This window comes from Mirounga leonina, unplaced genomic scaffold (genome assembly GCF_011800145.1).
Source record: "Mirounga leonina isolate KUSES-001 unplaced genomic scaffold, KU_Mleo_1.0 Mir_115, whole genome shotgun sequence".
Taxonomy (NCBI): Eukaryota; Metazoa; Chordata; class Mammalia; order Carnivora; family Phocidae; genus Mirounga; species Mirounga leonina.
This window is the reverse complement of record NW_023270268.1, coordinates 97,926,477-97,952,460: the sequence shown is the minus strand read 5'-3', so window position 1 is coordinate 97,952,460 and position 25,984 is coordinate 97,926,477. Positions and strand designations below refer to the sequence as shown.

Genomic DNA, 25,984 nt, shown 5'->3' with positions numbered 1-25,984 from the left:
TACTGCTCTTTCCTCTCTGGGACCCATGAGCAATAAATTCTATTTTCCTTTGGCATTCTGATCTTTTGAGTGTCATTCACTGTGCTGCCCCATTCATCACCATACCTTAATAAACCCTGTTGGAGGGGAGGGTAACAGGCAGCATAGATAAAGTGTGTTTATATGGCATTTAAAATATAACTATCCTATTCAAGAAGTCAGCACAGGCCAAAGCTGTGGATAAATCTGAAAGCAAAGACTCCAGCAGAAGCTGAATTGCTTTGATCTCAAGAATATTTCTGGGATTGCTGAGCAGTCTGTAGTAGATTAATCTCAGTTAGGATAACCCTGGGCTCCACCGATGGGATTTACTTTCTTTTGATTGGAAACAGATCAATTTAAATGACTTTGTAGTTGATTCCCCTCCTCCTATTTTACTGTTTGAGTGGGTTGGTTGCCTGCCTACCAACCCCTGTGAGATGAGTGTCTGGATTAAACCTATAGGTGGGACTAGCCCGGCCATTCCTGATCACAAAGTTGCTGCTTTCACTTGATCTCTAGAAAGAGCAACTTGTCCCATCAATGAAGAAAGTGTCCTGCCAGGTTCTTTTCTGTTCCACAGACTAACTCTACCAAAACTTAGAAGTTATTTAAAATTTATTTGAAAAATATACTTAGAAATCTTTAGTGACTCCACATGGTTTACCAAATAAAGTTTGGATTCTCTGGCCTGGTATTTGGAATCCTCTAAAATCTGGTGCCAGCCTCTTTTTCCCTCTGTTCTACACTTAATCTTCTGCTCTCAAGCAAACCTAGCTGCAAATCAGAACCACTCGAGCAACGTTTTAAAAATATAAATTCCCGAACCTTATCCCCAAACTGGCTCAATATCTTGGAAGGGGGAAGGGAGCCAGAATCTGAATTTTCATCCTCATTTATAAAGAGTACCTATAAATTGAGATTAAAAAGAACAATCCTGGGGCACCTGGGTAGTGCAGTTGGTTAAGCGTCTGGACTCTTGGTTTCAGCACAGGTCATGATCTCAGGGTCATGAGACTGAGCTCCGCATCAAGCTCCGCGCTCAGCATAGAGTCTGCTTGAGATTTTTCTCTCTCCTTCTGCCCCTCCTGCTCATGCTCTCTCTCTCTCTCAAATAAATAAATAAATCTTTTTTTTTTTTTTAAAGAACAATCCAATAGAAAAATAGGTAGAGGACACTAAAAACAAAATATAAATGCTTCCTAAACATATGAAAAGATGTTCAATCATACTCATAAGAAGAAAAATGCAAACCAACAACACACTGCACTAAGATATCATTTTTCACATACCACATTGGCTAAAAACATTCACAAGTTTGGTTATACACTCTTGTTGGAGAGGTTTAGGGAAATAGACATACATGCTGGTGGGATGGCAGTATGATACGCCTTGTGTGGAGAGAAATCTGGTGATATCTAACAAAGCTAAATACATTTTCCACTTGGCCCAATAATCCTGTTTCTCAGAATTTATTGTAAAGATATACCCACATAGATAGAGTGACATAGGATAAGGTTATTTACTGTGAAATTGCTTATAATAACAAAATACTGAAAATAATCTAAGTGCCCATTAACAAGGTGACTGGTTAAATAAACTGTGGTAGAATTTTATAATGGCTTAATAAAGAATGAGGACAATTTCTATATACTCATAAGGGAAGGTCTTCAGGAAATATTTTTTAGGTGAAAAAAGCAAAGTTCAGAGTAGTATAAATACTATATTTTGTACTAAAGGGGGGATATAGGTGTTTATATTTATTTGTATTTGCATAAAGAAGCACTAAATTCATAAATAAGAAATCATAGGGGTGCCTGGGTGGCTCAGTCATTAAGCGTCTGCCTTTGGCTCAGGTCATGATCCCAGGGTCTGGGATCGAGTCCTACATTGGGATCCCTGCTCCGCGGGAAGCCTGCTTCTCCCTCTCCCACTCTCCCTGCTTGTGTTCCCTCTCTCACTGTCTCTCTCTCTGTCAAATAAATAAATAAAATCCTAAAAAAAAAAAAAGATAAATGAGAAATCATAAAGATACCTATGGGGCAGAGATTAATAAGGTATAGGAGTCAGGAATGGGTGTAATGCTTATCTGTGTATACCTTTCTATGTAGCTTTGACTTTGGAATCCAAAAAAATGCATCATCTCTTTAAGAAATTAAATAAAAACAAAAAGTACTTTGATGGAGTCATCACCTATCAAAAAATCTCCATTTTCAAGGCCTCTCCAATAAATCAACCCACTTTTTAAAATTCTCTGATGTTTACAGCTTCTCTAATGACTGCAATTGGAAGAGCTTAACCTTCCACCACATTCTTCAAGCACTGTTTTGTATGGTTGACTTATATCAGGTGCTTTTTGTCCCTTGATCATCAGGGGTTGATCTTGACACTGATGCACTTGAGAGGCAGGAGGTTGGTGAAATGGGATGACTGAACAAGCTGGGGGCAGGCTCCCCAGCCTCCAGGGCACACAGTGATTGATAATCAGAGACTGAATAAACAGAGAGGGACACCCAGCCAGTGTCTGGAAATCGGATCCCTCACCCAGCCTGGCCTCCCAGCACAAGGGGGCAGCTGCCAGACTTTGTCACCATGATGAAAGGAGGAGCTGGGGCAAAGGGTCAAATTTTCATCCTGAGGGGAAGTGACATTTCTGCATTGTTATGGAGCAGGCGAGGCTTGTCCATAAAAAACAATTCTCTTCCACAGGATCAGAGACAGAAAGAGAATATTAGGCTGAAATGGAGTCTATCATTCTCACCTATAAAAGGTATTTTAGAAATTCACCCATGAATTTCTTACTCATATGACTATGGAATCATTTTTTCTCCTGTTGTCACATTCCAGCTGCATCCCCATCAACTTTCCACCTCATTTTTCATCGAATACCCTCAAACTTGTCTTCCTTCAAAGGAAGCTTTCAAAGAACTTCCTTTGCCCATAAAAATGTCTTGTATGTTCTAGCCCTTAAAAGCTGGTGATTGAATATCACTGTCAAATAGTTTTCATCCCTGTATCTTGCTAAGAGAGAAACATGCCTGCCGTGTTTTCCCTTTATTTCTCTTTCCGTTCTGCAGTAAAGCACCTTTATTTTTTTTAAATTTATTTGGAGAGAGAGAGAGAGCATGAGCAGAGCAGAGAGGCAGAGGTGGAGGGAGAAGGAGAAGCAGACTCCCCGCTGATGCAGGGCTCGCTCCCAGGATCCTGGGAGCATGACCTGAGCCAAAGGCAGACGCTTAACTGACTGAGCCACTCACGCATCCCAGTAAAGTGCCTTTAGCCAGCTACTTCTTCCTATCTGGCACACTTTGTCTATAATCCATCCTCTTCATATATACACCAATTTTTCTATCCAATTGATATTTTAAATACCACTAACTGAGAATGCTTTTATGTGCTATGTTTTTCTAAACTCTCATGTATAATATTAGCTTGGATGGCAAAACCAGATGGGTTTATTCTTCATTACAATTTGCTCAGGCAGAGTGACTTTCATTAGGCTAATGACTGCAATCTTAAGGTAAATTTCCTGATATTTGTAGGGCCATCATCTGTAGTCCATATACATTTAGCAAAATGGACCAGCTGGTGAGTACAGCCTACAGTGTAGTTGGATGTGGGTCTCTCTTTTTAAGGCCCAGTAAAAGTCTGGAAGAGTAGAGAGTGCTTGATTTATTTTTAAGGAAAGTAAGGCCATCTGATAGATTTCCAGCTGAAAATCGGTCAAGGCTAGAGTTTGGTTCACTGAGTCCATGGTGCATGCCAATTCCTGTTTTCCCATGGCTGGCTCCCAGTCTTGGCTGAAAATTCTATGGCCTTTCCCATAAGGAGGGTAAGCTGGGACATAACACAAGGAGAGAAAGGCCTTCCAGGAATTAAATGAGGAACAAAATAGAAGGCCCCCCAGATCATGTCCAAGCTGCCATTCAGTGAGAGGCAAACACCCAATGCACAATACCTGACTTCCAATAGGGCAGGAAAAACCCCTCAGTGCCTCTACTGCTCATATTCAATCCAGATGTCTAAAAAAACCAGCAGGGTTAATGCTAAAAACTTGCCAAGGCAACACCAGATGCTTGTAACAGTTGGGACCACATAGAGGCTGAAGCAGAACAGATAATGATTTTTCCAAACTTCTCCGAAATAAAGAATGAGGATTCTTTGGGCAACACATTTGACACTGGAAACACCTGGCAGGGGAGGACTTTCATCGCCAGCCAGCACCAGTTTCTGCACTGGATTGAATACCTACTTCCTCTCTAGACATCTGGATTGTAATTAAGCTCACTGGCTCTTGCTACTATTTGGAAATCCAGAAACAAATGGTTGAATCTCGATTAAACACTAAATAGGTGGCTTTGCAGTCTTAGTCTTGTGGGCTTTGGTTTTATTACCAGGAGCAGTAATGCACCTTGTGACCTGGGAGGGCACTTGTGAGGGTTCCCTGTCAACGTTCGGTAATTAGCTGAAAGCAATTACAAGTGCTTTTTAATTATAGGTGCTCTAGTCCCTGTGACAGCTCAGAGTTCCAGATGCCTGCCAGAAAAAATGGTGATGATTGTGACCACATAATAGTATTCATTATATGGCAGATACTTATAGGCCTTATCTTACTAAATCCTCACCATAGCCCTTGAAATAGCTATAATTATTTTCTAGGCTGAAGCTTAGGAAGCAATTTGCCCAAAGTCACACAACAAAGAAGTTGGGAACTGGTCTGTTTGACTCTAGAACTCGTTCTGTGTCTTCTGTTTGTACGATTATTGTTGTTGTTAAGGGCTCTGTTGTTGTTGTTCTCCCTCCCAAACATACACTCAGCACAGGGATGAATGTCCACAAACCAGTCACTGATCTCCAGTGTTTTATGATGGGACATTGGAAAGGATGGTATTTATTTGCCTTTGGAGCTAACTCAGGGGAAGGTGAGCTAATAAAAATAGAGAATGCATAACTGAAACTTCATATCTGAATAAATTCTAGAGACCTGCTATATAATATTGTGTCTATAGTTATGACTGTAATACAATACTGTATCGTGCAATTAAAAATTAGTTAAGAAGATTGGACTCAGGGCACCCGGGTGGCTCAGTTGGCTAGGCATCCTACTCTTGATTTCAGCTCAGGTCATGATCTCAGAGTTTTGAGATTGAAAACCATGTCAAGCTTTGTTCTGGGCATGGAGCTTGCTTAGGGTTCTCTCTCTACCTCTGCCTCTGCCCCTCCCCATCTCTCTGTCTCACTCTTAAAAAAAAAAAAAAAAGGTTGGGATCACATGTTTTAACCACATTTTTTTTTTTAAAGTAGGCCCCACGCCTAGTGTAGAGCCCAACACAAGGCCTGAACTCATGACCCTGAGATCAAGACCTGATCTGGGACCAAGAGTCAGACGCTTAACCATCTGAGCCATCCAAGTGCCCCTTAACCACAATTTTTAAAATATGATTTAGAAGCTAGACAATATCCAAACCAAATTGGCATTATCATGACATAATTATGACTGCTATGTGTTCTATTGCATCAAGATCACACAACAGAAAAATCTGTGAGATAATGTGTTATATATATTGAAGTTAAATGTTAACTAATGGGGAAAATATGTTTTATATTCTTTCCGAGGAAATGTATTTTATGAAAAATATGCAGGATCTGCAAATGGTGAAATATGAAGAACTTTCGTTGTAGTTAAAAAATTTAAAAAGTAGAGAATGCATGAAGGGAAAAAGTTTTTTTGTTTTTTTTTTTAAATATAAAGCCCCAGAGATGTAATAATTATAAAAGAAACTGGGTGAGTCAGATCTGGGGCTTCTGACTGTGACCAAACTACTCACAGTAAGTCTTGCAACATTCCCATGAGAACTGCAAGGAGTTAGCTGCCCAGCGCTGAGCTGTATACCTCATGAGCCTCACATACACCATTAATATGAAAAATTGTGAAAACTCTACATTCAGCCAAATTCTGCAGCTCTCCAAAAGGACTTGGGTGCAATTCAGTCCATATTTTCACTAACTTTTCATTTAGCTGAACAGCCTTTCTCAGCCCTCCCCACTCTTGCCAGAGTCAAGTGCCTCCAGGGGCCTGGCAGGTTCCCATCTGTGAGTGACTCACCTGCAGCATCAGGGTGGCAGGAAGATCAAACGATATTATTCACAGGTAAGAAGACTCTGGATCCAGAAGAAACTATCTACATACCTTCCTGGCTCTCCCACCACTGTATTACTTCTCCTGTTTTTCTCCGCCTCATTGACTTTCAAACCATAGGATGCTTGCATATTTTTTTCATTGTAAAGTGCCAAAAACTTACACCAGAACCATCCAGAATAGTTACATAAAGAGGTAGGTAAACTGACCTTTGTTACCACAAGGAAAGAGCCCTCTGAACATCTGAATTTTCCTCTTAATTCCCCGCTGACCTCTCCCATAAAGTTTGTCTCACCTTAGGTACTAGAAAAACAATAATGTAATTAAAATGTTTAAGAGAACCTAGCTGGAAGTGGTCAATTTTCATGGTGCTGTTGTTGACAGGGCCAAAGATGGTGATCACGGAGATTTTCCGGGTGGCCATCTTGCAGAAACTTTCCAGATACTCATCTCGCTGCTGCACATACATGTTGTTCTCAGCCTTCGGAGCTGTGATCAGCTAGAGGTGGGAGGAGGCAAGCAAACATCAATTCACAGTGATAGTTGTACACAGAGGCAAAATCCAAAGGGCTAATTTGGAATAGAGGGCTGGCAGTGACTAATGCTAAAGTCAACTAAACTAAAGTGTTCTATTGAACAGTTAGCATAACTGGCCCCCAAACGGTCCATTTGGAAAGGCCCCTGTTTTGTACTGGCTCCGAATACCTTGGAGTTTTCTATTCCCTCTAGTTCTCTTTAGTACTAGTCTTCATGGGTCCTAGCTTTCTCATTAGTGAACTCTGCACAGGAATACTTATTTTTACAAGGCTGTTGTGGACATTACATGAATACTGGACAGGTAATAATAGTGCAGTAAGTGCTATCCCCCTTCCTTCCTTTTGGTCTTTATTATCCTAATGGGCTGCTCTTGTGAACGGAGTGGTTACTACTTTTTTTTTTTTTTTTATGTCCCACAGGGTTGAGAGAGCTTCATAGCCATTGTAACTTCAAATCCATGCATAGGGGCGCCTGGGTGGCTCAGTCGTTAAGCATGTGCCTTCTGCTCGGGTTATGATCCCAGGGTCCTGGGATCGAGCCCCGCATCGGGCTCCCTGCTCGGCGGGAAGCCTGCTTCTCCCTCTCCCACTCCCCCTGCTTGTGTTCCCTCTCTTGCTGTCTCTCTCTCTGTCAAATAAATAAATAAAATCTTTAAAAAAAAAAAAATCCATGCATAGATTCTATTTCATTCTTACCATACTTCACTAGGCAACCTTGCAGAAAGTTTTTAGGATGGACCTTTGGCCTATGTTTTGTCACACAGAATATATTCATTGTCACACTGGGCCTGTACAGAGCTCGTGGTAGACTTCTTTGACACTGGAGTCTGCCCCAGCAAGATGGATTTTGCTCTTTCGGTTCAGCCTTCTGTAATTTAGGCCTGGCATTTTTCAATGAGCTCCTGTGTGTCTTTTAAGCTCACTGTGAACCCCAGACTGAGCAAAAGAAAGAGACGCTATAGTCACCAGAGTCATCTGGAAAAGCATATTTTATAATTTTGGATAAAAGGAGGATATCCTTCATTTTTAGGGCTCCTGTTGAATGCTCTAAGACTGTCTCAATATTTCCATCTAATTGGATATAAAAGCTTTTCTACTTCCTTGATTATTTTTGTAGGCTTTTCCTGAGCCTTCTCCAATTTTACCAGGTTCTTCATGAGCAGAGACCAGAGCTAGGTACCACACCCCACGAGTGGGTGGGCATGGTGCTGTTCACCCTGGAGGTGGAAGAACGTGGAATTTCATTCTGATGACGAGCAGGTCTTTGCTGAGCTCTCTGACCTTAAATAGCTCACTAGGCTGTTGTCTGTATGAACACTGTCTATTCACCCTTTGCTAACTCATCACTTGGCTTAGAGACCAGCCTCTATACACTTTCTCAAACCTGACCACATTCAAATTTATCAGCCACTTTTCTTCTTACCATCTAACCTTATAAAATATTTCTGAAATTTGTGGCTATTAGCTTGACATTTTTCAGAGGGCAAGTCTCCATGTTGTTATTGTTAATCTCTTCCAAACACTTTATCGAAATGGTTAATAAATCTGCTCCCAGCTTGATACTGCTATTTTTCCTTCTCTGTCAGAGATGTGTTTATTGTTTCCTGCAGGCTTTCCCTTTTAAAAATTCCCTGTGCTATACAAAATACTATCCCTTGTGGAAATCAAAATGTTCAAAAAGTTCAATAACTTTTGAGCAGAACATTAACGAAGATTTTTCTGGGATGAAGCTATTTTTTTCTCAGGTTATTATTTATTTAAGTGGTCATGATTTTGTTTATTTTTGATTTTGTGTTTATATGCCTGTTCAGATGGACAGGGTGGGTAGAACATGCTGATTTTAGAAATGTAATTTCCCAAGAGAAAAAATAATATTTTTCCAAATTTATTCATTGATTCATACTTAGCCTTAAAAAAAGATTTAAAGTGGCTATAAAAAATACGGTAATAATATTTTTGCTTTGTTTGTTAGTTTTTAATTGGTTTTATGACATTTGAACATATTTCTTCAGGTTCTGATGGTGGCCCATATCTTGGAGCTTTATTTTCAGTTGGTATGTTTTAGGTTTTTCTTTCTGGCCATTCTTTGCTCACAAACACACTATTTTGAAATAAATGAATGTTTAAGTGAAAGCACAAAGTAGCCAGAAACAAAGGGAAGATTTAGTGGTAATGATTTTGGATTCTCTTTTCTAAATGAAGGATATACCCAAATTAGAATATATTTAGAGGAGTCTCTAGGGCACAGCTGCCCATGTGCTAGATGACTGATAATTACCTGTCTTTGTAACTTCAAATCCATACATAGATTCTATTCATTCTTATTATACTTTGCCATGGACCTTTACAGCACATGGACAGACCATGATAGGACAGGATTTCAAGAGTCCTCACAGCTCTCTCTGGTCTGTTTCTCCCTCTTGTGAATAACAGAACTTCAGACAACATAGAATCATACAGAACCTCATCCTCCCCTGCCTGGCAGCTTCTCTCAGTACCTCTGAACACAGTAGCCTTAGGCCATTGGATACCCAGTGGGAATCAACATAAATAAATAAAGAGCCCTGATGTTTATTTTCACCTCAGGACCTGTGCCCTGGGATGCCTTAACCTACCCGTGAGGTGACATTTATTTTGCATGACTCACTTCCTCCCTCCACAACCTGGCCCCAGGCTCTCTCTTGCTAACCTTTCCTCCTATTCCTCCCTTACATGACCTCTTCCCTCTGTAGCCAGACTCATCTCCGTTATGAAATGAAAGGAATCTGAGCAGAGGGGCACAGAGAAAGGGTGAGTGTAGTCAAGGTGGGAGGGACTGCATTTGCTCCTAATTCAACGCTGGCTACCTTGTAGCCTCAACAAAGCCACTTAACTTTCTGAACCTTGGCTTTTGCATCTTTAAAATGGAACAACTTTCCTGACAATCGTAGTGAGAATCAGGGAGAAAAAAAAAAAAAAGTATATGTACCCGCTGTGTGCACACAAGCACCATATGTGTATGTTGCCTCTGAAGAGTTGACTCTCTTTCCTTCCCTTGCCTTGGCCCCTATCACCCCTTCCACCCAGAAAGCTCTCCCCTACCCTCCACCTTAACTGCATGCAAGCAGTCTTCAAACGCAGCATCCTCCTTAACATCCTTCCTAGCCCACGATGGTCACTTTCTCCTTTTAATTGCTGTTCAAATACTGGCCGATGTTCCTCAGTTTCCATAGATCACTCCAGCCAGAGGAGAGGAGGAGTGGTCCCCTGCTTAGGAATGTCTAGATGCCGTCCGCGAACCAGCTGCTAAAGACCCCTCTTCCCTTGCATTTAATCTGTTGCTCGAGCTTGCATCAGGGACAGTAGAGGAGGTCGATCACATGAACATATTTCAGCCACTCTTTCCCTGTGTGCTGACACCTCCGTCCCATTCGTTGTCAAGTTTGGCAGTATTTTCAACGGTGTTTCAAATGGTAACCGTGTCCAATCCTCTCTTCCTAAAAAGAGCATCCTAGAACTTCTCAGTAAACATTATTGTCTGACACTTGGCCTCCTTCCAGTTTGGCGGTGATAAATCAGGGCATGTATCATGGATTCAGAATTGTGTTGTGGTTATTTTTTAATGTTTCTATTCCAACTGGTGTGTTGGCACAAGGAGCCTCCAAATATAATGAAGTCTGTTTGCATAAGTAAAGGGAGCAAACAAGAGTGGGAAGATGCTAGGGGGAAGATATTTTAAGTCTCAGCTTATTCTAAGCACTGTGTTAAGCTCAAAACACTGGATTTTTACAGGATTCTGAAAAATAACATCCAAGCTAGTAGTAGGTCTTAGTAAAGCAGAGCTTTATAACCCTTTCTAAAATTAAACCAAATAAATAGATTGTTGTCCCAATATCCAAAGTTCTGAGGTAGGGTTAAAAGTAAGAACCTGGTTGAATTATAGGAAATTCAGTCTCCAGGTGCTTAAACTTGATCTTGAGTCTATGTAATTCCACGTTATGAGGACTCTTGCTAGCTGACAAGTAGGTACATCTCAGGGCACAAAATGATGGCTTTTCAGCTCTACTCCATATAGTCCATCGTTTTAGCGATAAACGGCTTTTCTCTATTCTTACTGTTGTCAGCCCCAAACTGACACCAATCAGTCTGAGGGGTTAAGTCAACTGGGATTCAATCTATTGTTCTCGACTGACCCCCAGGCAAGCCGGAGGGCTCAGGTGCAGAGAACCAGCTGGTCATCAAGGTCGGAAACTCTACACTGTTGCTTAGCACAAAATGTTGACAATTGATAGACCTTACCATTTATCTGAGTAATTTAAGGTTAAAAGTGAATTTTAAAACATCTGTATTGATTAACAGGATGATTTCTCAGTTTCTCCTTCACTTTCTGGCATATGCCCATTGAAGGCTCACACCCATAGAATGCAGAATGGGGGGAGTGGCTGGAGTATGAATTTTAAAATCAAACGGACCCAAGTTCTAATTCTGACTTGGCCATGTATTAGCTGCACACCTTGGGAAACTTCTCAATTTCTCTAAGCTTCTTTCCTTGACTGTGTAGTGGAGTTAATGAGTCCCTCCTCATGGGGTTGTTATGACAGTTAAACCACACAGCTTTGGCAAAGCACCTTGCAGGATGTGCCTTTTTCTGTTTATAGGCTGAGAGGAAGGGGGTTTGAAGGACTGACCTCTGGTCTCAGAATAGGACACCTGGTTCTATCTGTAGGTCCTGGAAGGCCCCTTGGATGCTGTTCACCATGGTGGCCATTGTTTCTCTAAAAAATGGATTAAGTAGCGGTTACATGATGTTTTCACATCTAAAGAATGATACAGATAAATGTGAAGCCCTGGGGGTTTATGATACATCGTAGCTGGTTACTGAGAAACTGCAAAGAGGAGCTAAAAGTCCTGCATGACTTCTTGGAATGTAACCTCGTTTCAGTTTGAACACACTGGGTTCGTTGAGGCCAGTTGGAGGTATATGTTGTCAGCCCCCCCTTTACAGCTTGGAGAATGTTAAGCCTTAATGAATATTAATTGAATCGTGGCACTTCCTGAATAACATCAGCATGTATAGTAGGAAAAAATGAGTGGAAAAAAGATAAAAGGCACCAACCAGCTCTTTCACCCAGAAACCCAAGTCTCCTCTCTGCCTGGTGAAACAGATTTCTTTTCTCTCCATCTTTTGATATTATATCATGTTTACTTCATCTTGTCTTTTCTAATCCATTCCTATTTTAGATATTATCTCTTTAGGAAATACATTTCTGATATGATCATCAGCTGGGCACATGTGGGACGGCGAGACTGAACTGCCTCTTGTTGGTACTTCCTTCTTAATAACAAACTTGGTTCTCTTGCCAGCCCCAGAGAGCAATGCTGCCATGAACCATCCCAGCTGGTTTCTGGCTTGCCTCACATGACATCAGCAGAGGCTGTCGTTTGAATTTCATTTGCTAGAAATTTATGATCAGGGATACTGTTTAAAGCAGAAAATACCCAGCTGGGCTTTCAAATCCCTGACTAAGGGAGTAGAGTGAAAAGGGAGAAATGAAAGGCATGACTAATATCAGGGATAGAGTATGAAAACCTCTTTCTTTGCACTCACAAACCAGGGGTAATGGAAGTATTTGCCAGATGGGTGCACAATTACAATCCTGACATTTTACCCATGATTATTTTCCCCCTGCTTAAAACCTGCCCATGAAGAACACTTCGCCCGCCCTGTTGGCTAAATGGCCAGGGTTGGGTGATGTGCTTTAACAGGCTGGACAAAGTCCTGGGTCCTCGGGAGGAGCACAGTGCGCGAAGGCTTGCCTACACCTCAAAGGGAGCAGTTGGCTCCCTTAGGTTCTGTAACAAACATTTAAGTACCAGGTAGAATTAATTCTCCTCTGAAATGAATGGTTCTTTTGGCTCCGACTAAAATATTCTCATTTAAATTTATGTACTCTGAAAATAACCAAGTAGCTGTTAAACTACTCTAGCAGACAGCCTATCCTCTGCTAACTAAGTTATATACTTTAAGGCTCTGGTTAAAAATGACTAAAATATACAAAAAATGCATAACAACACACACACACACAAGCCTGTAGAATCAATGAAAACTTACGTTTTGTTCTAATGCATAGGGGCACCATTGTGGAACAGCTGAGAGAATTTTGGGACGTGCCCCACCCATGATAAACACCACCAGGGACTCTGCTCTGAGTGACATTTCAAAAACATACTTAAACTTTTTGAAACTGCTAAAGATAAATGGACACCCGAACCTCTCTGCTCAGATCATTAATCCAAATTTAGACCAGACGGGAAAAACTAAAAGCCCCTTTGAGAGACGCCTTGAGAGAAGAGTGCCTATCTCTGCGGGTGGGGATAATGCAGGGTGCAGGCACCTCGTGCCTTTAGTAGGACAAACTCTGTCCTCAGTGGCATGAGCTGTCTCCTTCCCACCCATGTATCTGAAAAAAATCCTTCCTCACTCACACTGCCTGACATTAATTTACTGATCCTTTTCTCTGAAGTGGTTGTACTGTACCTTCTCCTCCTTGACAGCCTGGAGTAAAATGACAGCATTAAGAAGGGGTAGAAATCTTGGAACGGCCCTAAAAGAGGGGGCAAGGAGACATGAAGAGGGGAAGAAGGAACCATTCTCACACGGCTGATGAGAACTGCCCTTACATTTAAGGTGGGGTTTCTTTCTGCCCAAAGGCTTCCTTTGGCTTGACTAGATTCTTTAATTATTCTTGGGATGGAGGCTAGTAATGGGCCCAAAAGAGAGAGCTCCTGAGATGGACCTTGACTTACTCTGTATCAGTGGCTTCAGAAACAGGCAAAGTGGGAGCAAGACTTGCTTGTCTCCTTTCTCTCTCTCTCTCTCTCTCTCTCTCTCTCTCTCACACACACACACACACACAGGCACTCATTTGACAGAGGCTCAGGAGAAACTGACATCTGTCTCTAGCATTTTGGAAATTGGAACAATTAACCCAGTTCCCCACGCTGTCTTTTTGGCCTCTTACTGTGAGTTGGGCAGTGATGGGGGAGGCAGTCTTTAAGGGGAGAAGACTTCAACCAGCTGGTTTTAAAGTATTCGTGAGGGGGCGCCTGGGTGGCTCAGTCGTTAAGCATCTGCCTTCGGCTCAGGTCACGATCCCAGGGTCCTGGGATCGAGCCCCGCATCGGGCTCCCTGCTCGGCGGGAAGCCTGCTTCTCCCTCTCCCACTCCCCCTGCTTGTGTTCCCTCTCTCGCTGTGTCTCTCTCTGTCAAATAAATAAAATCTTTAAAAAAAAAAAAAAGTATTCGTGAGGGTCACGCCAACAAGGACCCTTCCCCACTCCCAGTCATACCCACTCCCCAACCAGGCTGCCTTCCTTTCCTCTTTGAGGCTTCCACTCTGATAGAGACCTAATTAGGAGAAAAAGGAGAAACTTTGCCATTTCCCCATACACATGCTTCTAGTTCCTAAGCTCATGAAGAGATACATCCTCTTCCTAAGTTGTGACCAGAGTCAATGCATGCCATTTTAGGAACTCCTTTGTTCTTCTTTTATTCTTTGAACTTGGTAAAAGGGAGCTCTTACCCAGAACTATCCGTTGGAAGAGAGCTAAGGATGGGGGATGGGTACTGACAAGTTTGGAAAAAGCTGTGCATAGAGGCTTCCCTGGGCTTATGTCTAAGGGTTCCCGGCCATTGAGTCTGGACCTCAGGGCCACGAACCTGTGTGGACAGAGTATGGTTCATAGAGCACTAAACCAAAAGGAGCTACTGGCCTAGCTGCCCTTTCTGGATGAACCTCCTGATCTTCTTGACATGGCACGGATTCAGCCACAGTCTGCCATCCAGCAACATGATTGTAGAAAAATAACGTAAAGCAAACATTACCGTGCCCTGACTCAGCCCACAGAACAATGCTGGGGAGAAGATTACTTACAAGAAGCCTTCGTTTGCCTTCAAAGGACCCCAGCAGATTGGTCACCGACTTCCTGGGGCTCTGAGCGAAGTGTTTGGTGGTGGGTTTCAGGTAGCCCTCCTGCTCTGTTTTCCCTGCTTTTTTCTTCTTGCTCTTCTCTTTCTCCTGCCTGCTCTTTTTCTCAGCCTTCTCCTTCTTCACCTGCCTTTCACTCTTGAGTAACTTGTCTGCTTTCTCATTTTTCACCTTTTTTTTCTTCTCCTTCTCAGGTTTCTCAAGCTTTTCATGCTTTTTCGATTCCTTTGCTTTTTGGGGGGGAATATTCCCCACCTGCAACTCCTCCTCCAGCTGAGAGGCAGTAGGCCTGCTGAGGTCATACTTACTCTCATACTCATTGCTAAGAATTTTGTCCTGGGCTTTCTTTTTGGGAGGTTTCCCCTTGGCTGGCTTGTGAGGACCTGGCACCACATTTGGGTCCCGGTGGCCGTGCTCCCGCCTGTCTGTGCGGTTGTCCCGGAAACGTCCCGCGCCCGCCCTAGTGCTGTGCTCTGAGATGGTGGTGGGAGGGGCAGCCGTGAAGCTCTCGAAGCCGGTGGCCTTGCCGGGCCTCCTCGTGGTCTGCAGCCTCTCCCTGTGCTGCTCCTTCCTGGGCTGAGGGTAGAGATTCTCTGAGGCCCCGGGCTCCCTGGCAGGGGCCCCCTCTGCCGTTGCGGGGGGCCTATGGGCATCTGAGGAGGGGTGCACCCTGGGGGTCCAGGGCTTCTGGGTGGTGGGAAAGGCCGTGGTGGTTGTCAGTCTTGCAGCTGCAGTTACCACCCGAGAGGTGGCCCGGGTCACGGTTGGGACTGCAGCAGGAGGCAGGGTGGTGGCCCTTGGGGTTGGAGGAGGCGGGGGAGGGGCGGCCGTGGTGGCGGCCGGCTTTCTCAGCACCTTCACCCGACTCTCTCTGGTCGGTGGGACTTGGGCTCTCCTCTGGTCGTCCTTTCTCTTCTCACTGCTCACGACCGGCTTTCCTGCCCCTCCGCCATTGTTCCCCTCCTCCACCACCTGGCCCTCGACCCCAGAGGCCTTACATTTTTGGACAAAACCCTTCTGCCTGATTTTCTCTATCCTGCGGATGGGGCCTTGGTCGATGATCTCATACAGGGCCTCCAGCCTGACGGGATAGGGATAGCGCTCCTCCACCTGCAACGTCTTCTTCAGCAGCACCATGCCAAACTTCCCCTTCTCCAGCTTCAAGAAGCTCATCAGCTTTGGGATGAGGTTGGGGTCCAGGGGCTGCTCCAGGACCCGGCCCTCACTGGTGATCCTCCGCACCTTGCCTCCTTCCTCGCCTGCCTGGTGGAACAGCACAATCTGCTGGATGTGCCTTTCCGCCAGCTCGCAGTACACATCGTCCTTCAGGAGGCTCATCATGAGCCGGTAGTAGCCCTCCGAGGCGTGAGGGGCCGAGATGACCCAGACCCTATTCTTCCCTGCAAAGCTGGCAAGGATGTTGGGAGAACTGGACCCAGAGGGGAAACGCAACATTCTTGAGCGAGCTGAGGACCCCTCATCTCGGATCATGTCACGGGGAGAGCTCGGGGCTACTGGTCTCTGCTTGGGTCGCACTGGGGCCCCACTGATGTGCTGTGGGGCTGGCGGCATGGTTGTCGCGGGAGCTACTCTCAACACCGGCACACTCCTCCTTCTCTGGAGAGGCGGAAGGTTTGGTTCTTCCAGAGTGCTTCTCTCAGTTCCCTGAGACTTCCCCGTGTGCCTCAGAAGCCGAGCTGGCCTTCTGCTGGCTGGGGAAACCAGAGGTGCTTTCCGCCCTCCGTGGCTCCCCCTGTCCATGGCGTGGAGGTGGGGTTCTGAACCACACACCAGCCACATTGCCAACAGCATGGTAAAACTGAGTCCCATTCTCCATGTCATTGTGCAATCCGCTTTGAAAGGCAGCAGGGTCAAAAGACAGAAAGGGAGAGGGGGAATGGAAAAGAAAAAGAAAGAAAGAAAAAGAAGAAAATCATTTAATTGCAAACAGAACTGGGCATTTTCTCTTTCTCTGTCTTGGCCAAGGGGGTGGGGGAAGGGGTGGTGAAAGAAGAAGCAAGGAGGTCAGGGAATGGAAAAAAAGGATGAGATCCTGTTGCTTTTAAACCCCTGTAATTTGTTAGTGCTTAACAGAGACAGTTACATTAAGCAGGAAACCCAGCTCCGTTCCCCATTCAGCGTGCTTGCCCTGTTTCCACCCGGTTCTCTGATGCTCCAGAGAAAAGGCACACTGAGCATATTAATTATGACAACATTCCTGCTTCATTTCTTCAAATGAGCAACCAAGAAACAAACAAACACACCAAAGACAGCAAGGATTACACACTTACATCGTGGCTCATGGAGATGGAATGCAGAGGGTTTAAAAGGCAATCTGAAGTGTGGGTCCCAGGACAGTCTCCTAGATGAAATACTTTTCCTCCCAAGCCTCGTTCTCCTTCGCCCGGCTGAGCAGTACAAAGGGGGGGGGGGGTGCCGCGCCGGCTCCCAAAGGCGCCACGGACCCACAGCCTGTCCTGACCTGAGGGCCGGGCTGCTTTCTTCTTTCCTCTGGCTGTCTTCTCACCTTCTTGACAAGTAGGATGAGGGGAAAGGAGCTGTCCTTGTGAGTCTTTGCATCTCCATTTGTCTGTAGTTTCTGCTCGTGTGTCTGTGTGTGCCAGTCCCTGTGTGCGGACAACACAGGGCACCCCTGAAAGTGAAGTCCCAGCTCTCCCTGACTCTTGCTCTTTCTCTCTTTAGAGTTCCAGGATCCTTCTTATCACCCTTTCCCCCACAGTCTGGCTGAGTCCCTTTGTTTCCAAGCCTGAAAGCACTGGGATTAATATGTTTTCCAGGCTGAGAGAAAACACAGGAATGTGATGTTGAAAAAGGACTTTTTTCTTTTCCTGTTCTTCTCCCCTCCTTTATTTCTCCCCACCTTTTTTTTTTTTTTTCCTCCTCTTTTCCTTCTCCTTCTTTTTCTTCTTCCTCTTGCCTGGACCCGGTCCCAGAAATGCCAGGACAACCTCAGTTTTGATCCAAACCAAACTCAAACAACAGCAGCCGCTGGAAATCAAGGAAACTTCACTAAGAATTTAACAGATCAGCAAAACACCACCTCCTTCCCACTTCAGCACGTTGAGAGTGGACTCGGTGGGGAAGGAGAGGGCTGTTCTTTGGGGTGGGGGAAAAGTTTTGAAACACTACACATCATCATAAATCACTTTAGAATAGGATGGCTGAGGACTTAACCCCTTCCATACCAAGGAATCAGGATACTTTCCCTTCCTGTCTGGACTCACACTGCACGTCGGGAAGGGAAAATTCTCAGGTTTCTGCGTCTGGCTGCTTGGTTTTCCTAGGGACAGATACTCATTTGGGTCAGGGTGCTTGGCTGTACATCCATAGACAGTATATATATATTTCTAGTTCCGTGTGTATATTTTTATCTCTTTCTCCCTGTTTTATGTGTTTAGTTTGAGGTTGGAAAAGCCCATGGAAAACATGACTGGATTGTTTTTATTTTATGCTAATTGGGGATCATATTACTGAGTTCTTGTTCCTCGTTTTCTCTTTGGCCTGGAAGGAAGTTGGGAAAAGGTTAGAAATGGCAGGCGATGGTTGCTGTTCCCCTGAGACTGTGGCTGGTCATTACATCAGGGGAAGGGCATTATGACCTCCAGCCCTGGGCTCTGGCTAGAGATGGTAGGCTAGGGGCTTCCTCGGAGGACATGAGTGTGTGAGAGGGTATGGGGGGAAGTGCAGGGCTGTGCTCTCCAGAGGCTGCAGGAGTCTGGAGGGTTTTAGGCAATCCTTAGAAGTCACCAGATCAGGTTCCAAAGGGGAGACTGAGGCAGCTGTGTGTATCCACCTCCTGGGTCTGCCATGGGCATTCAGCTTTTGGTGGTGAGAGTACGTGTCTCAGGGTATACAGATATTTCTTCTAGTCTCTGAAAAAATATCACTCAGTCAGTATTAATTGCCACAGACAGTGGTGAACCAGGATTCTCAGAAGGCTGCTTCGTTAGTCCATGTTAGTGGCTACTCTCATTGGCTAAAACCTAGTTCCTAATTGCTACTCCTTGATCAGCCCCATCTCTGACTGGTCACATTTACCTTTCCTTCACATAAGATCCCAGCACTGAATGAAAGACCTGTAGGGGGAGTAGTGTAGGCTTCTCAGCCCACCGCTTGAAGACCAAGGGGTGCCAAGAGGAAGGGCTCTCCCGTGGAGCCCTTTCTGACACTTGTGAGTACAGTAACAAAGGTGGACTTCAGACAGAGACCCTCGGTCCGCTGGAGTCGGAGAAGACATCCCCTTTCATGGGTTCACTTGTTCAGTTGATCAAATAAATGCCTTCTACTAAGTTGGACAGTCCTAGATGTTATTTCCTTCCTCACATCATAATGTATTCTACGCTATCCTTTACTGAGCCTTCTTCTTTCCTTCTCTTTTCCTTTTGTCTTTTCCCTACTAATAACACTACCATTTATTGAGCATTTTCACGTGCATCTCTGGGCTTGGTGCTTTCATTTATTCCTTTATCTATCCCTCACAGCATCTCTTTGAGATAGGTGGAATGATGCCCATTTTACAGATGAACATATTGAAGCTTAATAAGTTTAAATAAATGGCCTACCATTACACAAATCGTAAGTGGTAGCTCCGAAATTTGAGCCCAGGTTTAGAACTACCTAGAAAGCATGTTATCCTGTCCCCATCTTTCATTTTCTCTCCATGTCCTCTTTTTTCTCTTCCTTCAACTCCTTTTTTGTGTTTCTAGTATTCACAGAGAAATATTATTTGTTTGTTCAACCAGAGGACTTATAATTTTAGAGTCCTACTCTCTGGAATAACTGCATAACAGTACTTTTTGCCTTTCTTAAGAGGTCCTTAAAGTCTTTTATCCTTTTCCTTAAATATCCCATGACTTCCACCAACCTGCTAATGATGTGTACAGCATTCGTCACCTGTGCACTGGTAGAGTTGAAGTACAGTCAGTTTTGCCATGGAAATTTGACCCAGAGGGGAAGCCAGCCCAACCTTGAGCGGTGTGTGTCTTCCTGGGGCCCTCAGGCTTTCTTGCCTTCTGCGAGCTTCACTAGATGGCGCACTAAACACATAGGCAGGAGAGGACCGACTACACCACCTCCACGTCTCCCCAGCACTCCCCATCTGCACAGACCTGCTGGCAAAGCGGGGGATTTTACACCTGTTCAGAACTTTTCACTCTCTATACCTAAAGCCTTCCCTGAGACCTCAGAAGTCCAGGGAGCACATACTTAATAAGAGCGATTAGGTAAGCAGGTTAGCATCCACACCTTTCCAGAGAACCCTATAATGATATATGGTTTGCAAAGATTCTCAATTTCTAGTCCAAGATTTAAGAGCTCTGTATTAAAAGGTCTCCCACTTAGATCTTTCCATTTTTTCCCCCTGTAACCTAAAAAAGAGGCATTAACCCATTAGCTGAGAAGAGAGATTTGGAAGAGATGGATGTTGCGCCAGAGAAAGGTAAAAGGAGTAACATTTGAAAGTAGATTTTAGAAATGCCAGCTTGGGAATTCACTGGTTGAAACTGCCTGACACTGGTTGCACAGTGATTTGGAAGAAGGAAAGGAAATGAACGTGCAAAACAGAATGGCCCAGGGATTAGAGACACGAGGATGGGGGTAGTTATTTGATGGAAGTTAGAATAAATGTAAGGAGGCATCCAGAAGGAGGTGTGCTCACTGGTCAGCTCCACACTGACCCAAGGCTTCAGCAACCTGGGACGAAGACTCCGGGAAATAGCAGAGCCATTTTATCACATCTTTGTGACAGAGATGTGGAATTATACATTGAAGATTGCTGTGTGCTTTTCCTTTTCTCTTGCAGACCTTAATCACAGGTTCAGTCTTAAGGATGAAGACCACGTTTATGTCCTTCGGAATGAAAACGAATTCTCCTTTTTCTCAGTATTCACAGGGTAGGACAATGGAAGAAATATAAACAACAGGGTCCAGGGGAAAGCCAGCAATGTGTTAATTCAGGATGGTGCCAGCCCAGAGAGGCTCTGAGAAAGGCTAATCCCCAAAAAGAAACACTCTGAAATTGTTCCTGGAATGTCAACGGGGTCACATGTTTAATCCAAAATTGAGGAATATGTGTATTTAAAAAAATAAATAAAAATAAGAAATACTTGACAGGATAATGGCCAAAACTATTGAGAAACAGTTATAAGTATATTTTTTATTCATTTATTTTTAATTACTTTAGAATTTGCTGGGGTAGGGGGTGTGGCGTAAAGGCACTTTTCTTTCCCAAGTGGAAGGTTATTTAGTTAAGAGAATGTTGAACTCTTAATTAGAACAAATTGAAAGATCTTGCCCTGGCAGAGATTAAGGAACTATGTGAATAACCTAATGGCTCATTTTAAATCTTTAATATCAATGATTTGAAATTTATATCTGTACTGGTTGCCATTCTATCTGTGCAAGAGGTGTAAATTGGTGGACATATCAGTTTGCTGCTTAGGGGGTCAGTTCAGGGTTGGGAAGGGATAGACTGTACTGTGTTCAAAGTCTTAACCATTGGCCATTCAATGCATGCAAAAGATTTCTATCAATCAGGTTTAAAGAGGCAAATTGAGATTATGCTTCTCTGCACACCTGTGGGTATTGCCAAGAAGAGATTAATGATCCATTTTTTTTCTCCCTTCTTTCAGCCATTCTCTCACATGTTTGCCAGGAGTGCAGACTTTGTATCAAGAACAATACAGAACCAGGAAGTCTCTTCCCCTTAGAAGTTCACAGCCCATTGGAGAAGATAAACAATTATCAATTATATTTCCACAGCAGTACAGCCAACTTTCTCATGTAAAAATTCAGTGCTGACTATGGTTGCAGCCAATATGCATGGAGACCAGTCCTGTTGGAGACATTGCTCCTTTGATTCCTGGAGCAGGCTTTTCCCCAGAAAGAGGCTTCCCATGGCAGCTACCGCGTGGCACTGGAAAATCTTGTTTGGTATGAGAGAGAGAGAATGAGAGACAGAGAGCACGAGAGGGAAGAGGGTCAGAGGGAGAAGCAGACCCCCTGCTGAGCAGGGAGCCCGATGCGGGACTCGATCCCGGGACTCCAGGATCATGACCTGAGCCGAAGGCAGTCGCTTAACCAACTGAACCACCCACGCGCCCTACATCATTAGTTTTTGATGTAGTGTTCCATGATTCATTGTTTGCATATAACACCCAGTGCTCCGTGCAGAATGTGCCCTCTTTAATACCCATCACCAGGCTAACATATCCTCCCACCCCCCTCCCCTCTAGAACCCTCAGTTTATTTTTCAGAGTAGGATGGCCATTTTAGATAGGGGTCAAGCGTAATGGTCCTAAGTGAAGCTAGGGGAGCGAGACACCCAAGTACTGGGGGAGTGGAAGAACATTCTAAGTGGAGGGAATAGCAGGTACACAGGCACTGAAGCAGATTCTGTTACACAAGTGTGTCACAGAAGAGCAATGTTTGAAGGATTTTAAGCAAGATGTGGCCAGAACTGATACATAATTTGAAGAGATCACTATGGGTACTACATGGTGAGTATAGAATGACAGCAGGGAGACCAGTTAGGAAGACATTGTCCTAGAGCAAGTGAACAGTGTGGTAGCTTAAATTAGGCTGTTAGCAGGAGGGTGGTGTAGAAAAGCCATCCTTCTTGGTATATACTTTAAAGACAGAGCTTATATGAGTAGTTTGTGGGGGAGACAATCAAATGTTTTGTTTGAAAATTCTGTTAAGACGCTGTGGTACAGATGTTGAGTTGGCAGTTGGTACATGAGTCTGGACGTCAGGGAGGACTAAGGCTGGAATTATAAACTTGGGAGGCTGTTTGAAGCATGAGGCTGGAAGAAATCACTTAAGGAGTGAGTACACGTAGAGAAGAAGAGTCCTGGGGCCTGAAGCACAATGTTTAAAAGATGAGAAGAGGAGTCAAGGACGCGGAGGAGGAGCAGCTGATGGGGTAGGAGGAAGGCAAGAGCACGTGCTGTTTTCCACAGCTTGAATCACATGTTGCCTCTGACCCTTTCTCAACAGGTCCTTACTGCATGTGTCCACATTCAGCTCATTTCTCAGTGTCCAGGCCCTGTACTATCTCTTCCACAGTGTTTTCTGAGAAGCCCCAACACAAGCCATTCTACTTTCTCTGAGAAGGTATTCTGCAGAACATCACTCTTCTAATTGTTTTGTACTTCAAATACAGGTTCTTGTTCTTCCAAACACATCTTTAACCTTCTGAAAACATGGAGTAACCCTACTCTTATTTTGCATTTTTCTTAGCACCCTGCATGTAGTTATGGTACAAAAATGGGAAGCCTGTACCAATCTAATACAGTTAAAAGGAGAGACAGCAAAGTTCCAGAAGACAATCCAACTATGACTTATCACCTAAAAGTAGGAAAGAACAGAAGAAAAGAATCTATACTGTTAATGAACCAAAGAATCACTTTATTTCTATTTATTGAATAATAAGAGTAGTAACAGAGTACATGGCACTGTAAGTCATCACAATGAAACCTTATGCTTGCATTGAATTATGGAATTGTGAAATTGAAGCAAAACATTTATGTAAAGGAATATAAATCTTCATTTTATTCATTCATTCATTCAACTGTTGATGGAGCACCTTTTATGTGTTGGGCATTATTCCAGTGTCAGGAAGACAGCAACAGACAAAAGTCTCTGCTCTCATGAGACTCACATTCTATTAGTGAGAGATAAGCACCATAGAGAAAAACAACGTAGGGGAAAGTAATAGCGAATGAAGGAAGAAAGGTACTATTTAAGACGGGGTGATCAGGTATTACCAAGTGCAAGCCTTACGAGAGTAGTTGTATGCTTCATGTAAAGGAATCTTTAGGATATCTTCCGCTTTGTCAATTCTTCAACATCTGAAGTTGGAGTTGAGTTTTAGTCATAGCCTGAAGTCTCTAGAAGCCAAATGTATTGAATAAAGTAGATGACCAAATTGTATATTTTTGGTTGGGGGTCAAAATAATAGATGACTATAAAGAGATAAGTTTTCTGGGGCACCTGGGTGGCTCAGTCAGTTAAGCTTCTGCTTTCAACTCAGATCATGATCTCTAGGTCCTGGGATTGAGCCCCACATCAGACTCTCTGCTCAGTGGAGAGTCTGCTTCTCCCTCTTCCTCTGTGCTCTCTCATTCTCTCTCAATTAAATAAATAAAATTAAAAATAAATAAATAAATAAGCTTTCTGCATGGTTCATTAACTGGCTTTGGAAGAAATATCAAAAAGGAATTTCAAAAATTCTCTGAGTGTCTTGACAGAATAAGTACTTCTTATGTGTTTCAGTGAATGGATAATTAAATATCAGTATGTACAGTCTCCCAAGATGTTTGCTTTGAAGTCAATGATATGAATTTGGACTCCACTGTTTTCTAAAAAGTCACATTAGTTTGTAATCACATCTCAGAAATCTCAGCTTAAAAATTATATTGTTATAACTTAAATATTTTTAGCCAAAATCTGTTGCACAAATTCCAGAATCAAGATCAAATACAAAGTGGTCTTCAAAGTGAGTTTAAAAAGTTCAAAACAAAATTCATTCTGAATATGTTAACAGGTAACATTCCAAAGCTTTAAGTGTGATTTTTATTTAAAAGTTAAGCATGGAAAACAAAAGCATGTGGTCCCTTTACAAATAATTTGGTTTGATGGATTTTGGCAGGAGTCTTGGCATTAACTATCATGAAATTCAATCACTACAAATAATGTTGGTAAGTAACTGCATCAAAAACAAGAGAAACAACTTAGATTAAAAAAAAAAAAATTCCTGTTCCTGGTTGAAGAACAGTTCCCAGTTCCCATAGTTTGAGATTTCATATATTCATTGGCTAAGATTTGTTTTGCTTAAGAGAAGGTAGTATAAAATTTGCAGCTGAACAAGCCTTAGATTGGAATGTGGGGTTCTCTACTCACTAACTGTGTGACTTGGGCAAGCTGTCAATTTCCCTGAACCTCTCAGTTTCTTCATCTATAAAAATGTGAATGGTTGTTTTTTTATGTAAACAATAGGGTTAATTTTTCTCTAACAGTGATTTTATTAGAGTGCTTCATGGTTCAAATTATAAGAAATCCATAGCTAACTGCTGTAAACAACAGGGAATTAGTTAGCTCACACAAATAAAATATCTTGAAGTAGGGCAAGCTTCTGGGTTGATTTGCCCCAGGAGTTCTCGTTCTTTTTTTGTTTGTTTGTTCATTGTGATAAAATATAGATAACATAACATTTACCTTTTTAACGATTTTTTCTCATTTTAACGATTTTTTTTTAAGATTTTATTTATTTATTTGACAGAGAGAGAGATAGCTAGAGCAGGAACACAAGCAGGGGGAGTGGGAGAAGGAGAAGCAGGCTCCCCGCTGAGCAGGGAGCCCGATGCGGGACTCGATCCCAGGACCCCAGGATCATGACCTAAGCCGAAGGCAGACGCTTAACGACTAAGCCACCCAGGCGCCCTCATTTTAACGATTTTTAAGTGTCCAGTTGAGCAGCATTGAGTGCAATCCCTTTGTCGTGCAGCCATCACCACCATCCATCTCCAGAACTTTTTCATCTTCCCCAACTGCAACTCTACCTGTTAAACGGTTGTTCTCTGTTGCCTGCCCTTCCTCAGTCCCTGGAAACCACTATTTTACCTTCTGTCTCTATGGATTGGACTGTGAATGGCTATTTTTAATGTATGCAATGTGCCTACCACAATGCTAACACTCAGCTGACTCGGGGAGAGGGGAACGGTGCCTGCACAAGAACAGCCATAAACTCAGGCTTCCAGCCTAAGGTGAAAGGCTACTGGAGCAATGTGGGAAGGAACTAGAGTGTCAGACAGAAGTGTTAAGCACCAAACACAAAGAGAAATGGTTAGACACTGGAAGAGGACTCACCTAATAAGTATTTTGTACCAATCTGTCGTGAAATCAGAAGCCAGACTAGTGTTTACATTTTGTGTCTCCTGTTAGCTTTCACCTCTACAGCTGCAAAAGTCTTCCAATTGGTCTTCTGGCCACCAGACTCATCCTTCTCATCTATCCCCGAAATGGTTGTCATTGTAATTTTCCTCAAACATCAATATTTCATTCCTGCTGCAAATTCCTCAACAGTGAGCAGAGAACTTTAGAGAGAAAACTCACAGTTCCCCTGGTCTAGAAGTGAGCTGGAAAATAGGCACTGATTTTAGCAGTGACGATGGAAACCTGCTGAGGGTGTGAAGTCAGATCAAGCTGGAAGTGGTCATGAGAGTGTAGGCCTTCAGTAAAAATACCTGAGTGGAGCTTGGGACCCTGCGATTTCCTCCTGCAAAGAAGGTTTTGAACTTTAACCA

The 25,984-nt window shown here is 43.4% G+C and overlaps 1 protein-coding gene across 1 annotated transcript in view; it reads right to left on the bottom strand.

Moving 5' to 3' along the window:
• The window catches only part of CCDC80 (coiled-coil domain containing 80), a 36,080-nt gene extending 18,290 nt beyond the window's left edge, over positions 1-17,790 (bottom strand). Inside the window, exons 1-3 of the mRNA XM_035000169.1 lie at positions 16,952-17,790; positions 14,607-16,513; positions 6,500-6,656 (exon numbers count right to left, since the gene is read on the bottom strand). Coding sequence (XP_034856060.1) covers positions 6,500-6,656; positions 14,607-16,502 — 2,053 coding nt within the window. The 5' untranslated portion in view covers positions 16,503-16,513; positions 16,952-17,790. The remainder of the gene's footprint in view (positions 1-6,499; positions 6,657-14,606; positions 16,514-16,951) is intronic.
• Between the last annotated feature and the right edge of the window lie 8,194 nt (positions 17,791-25,984).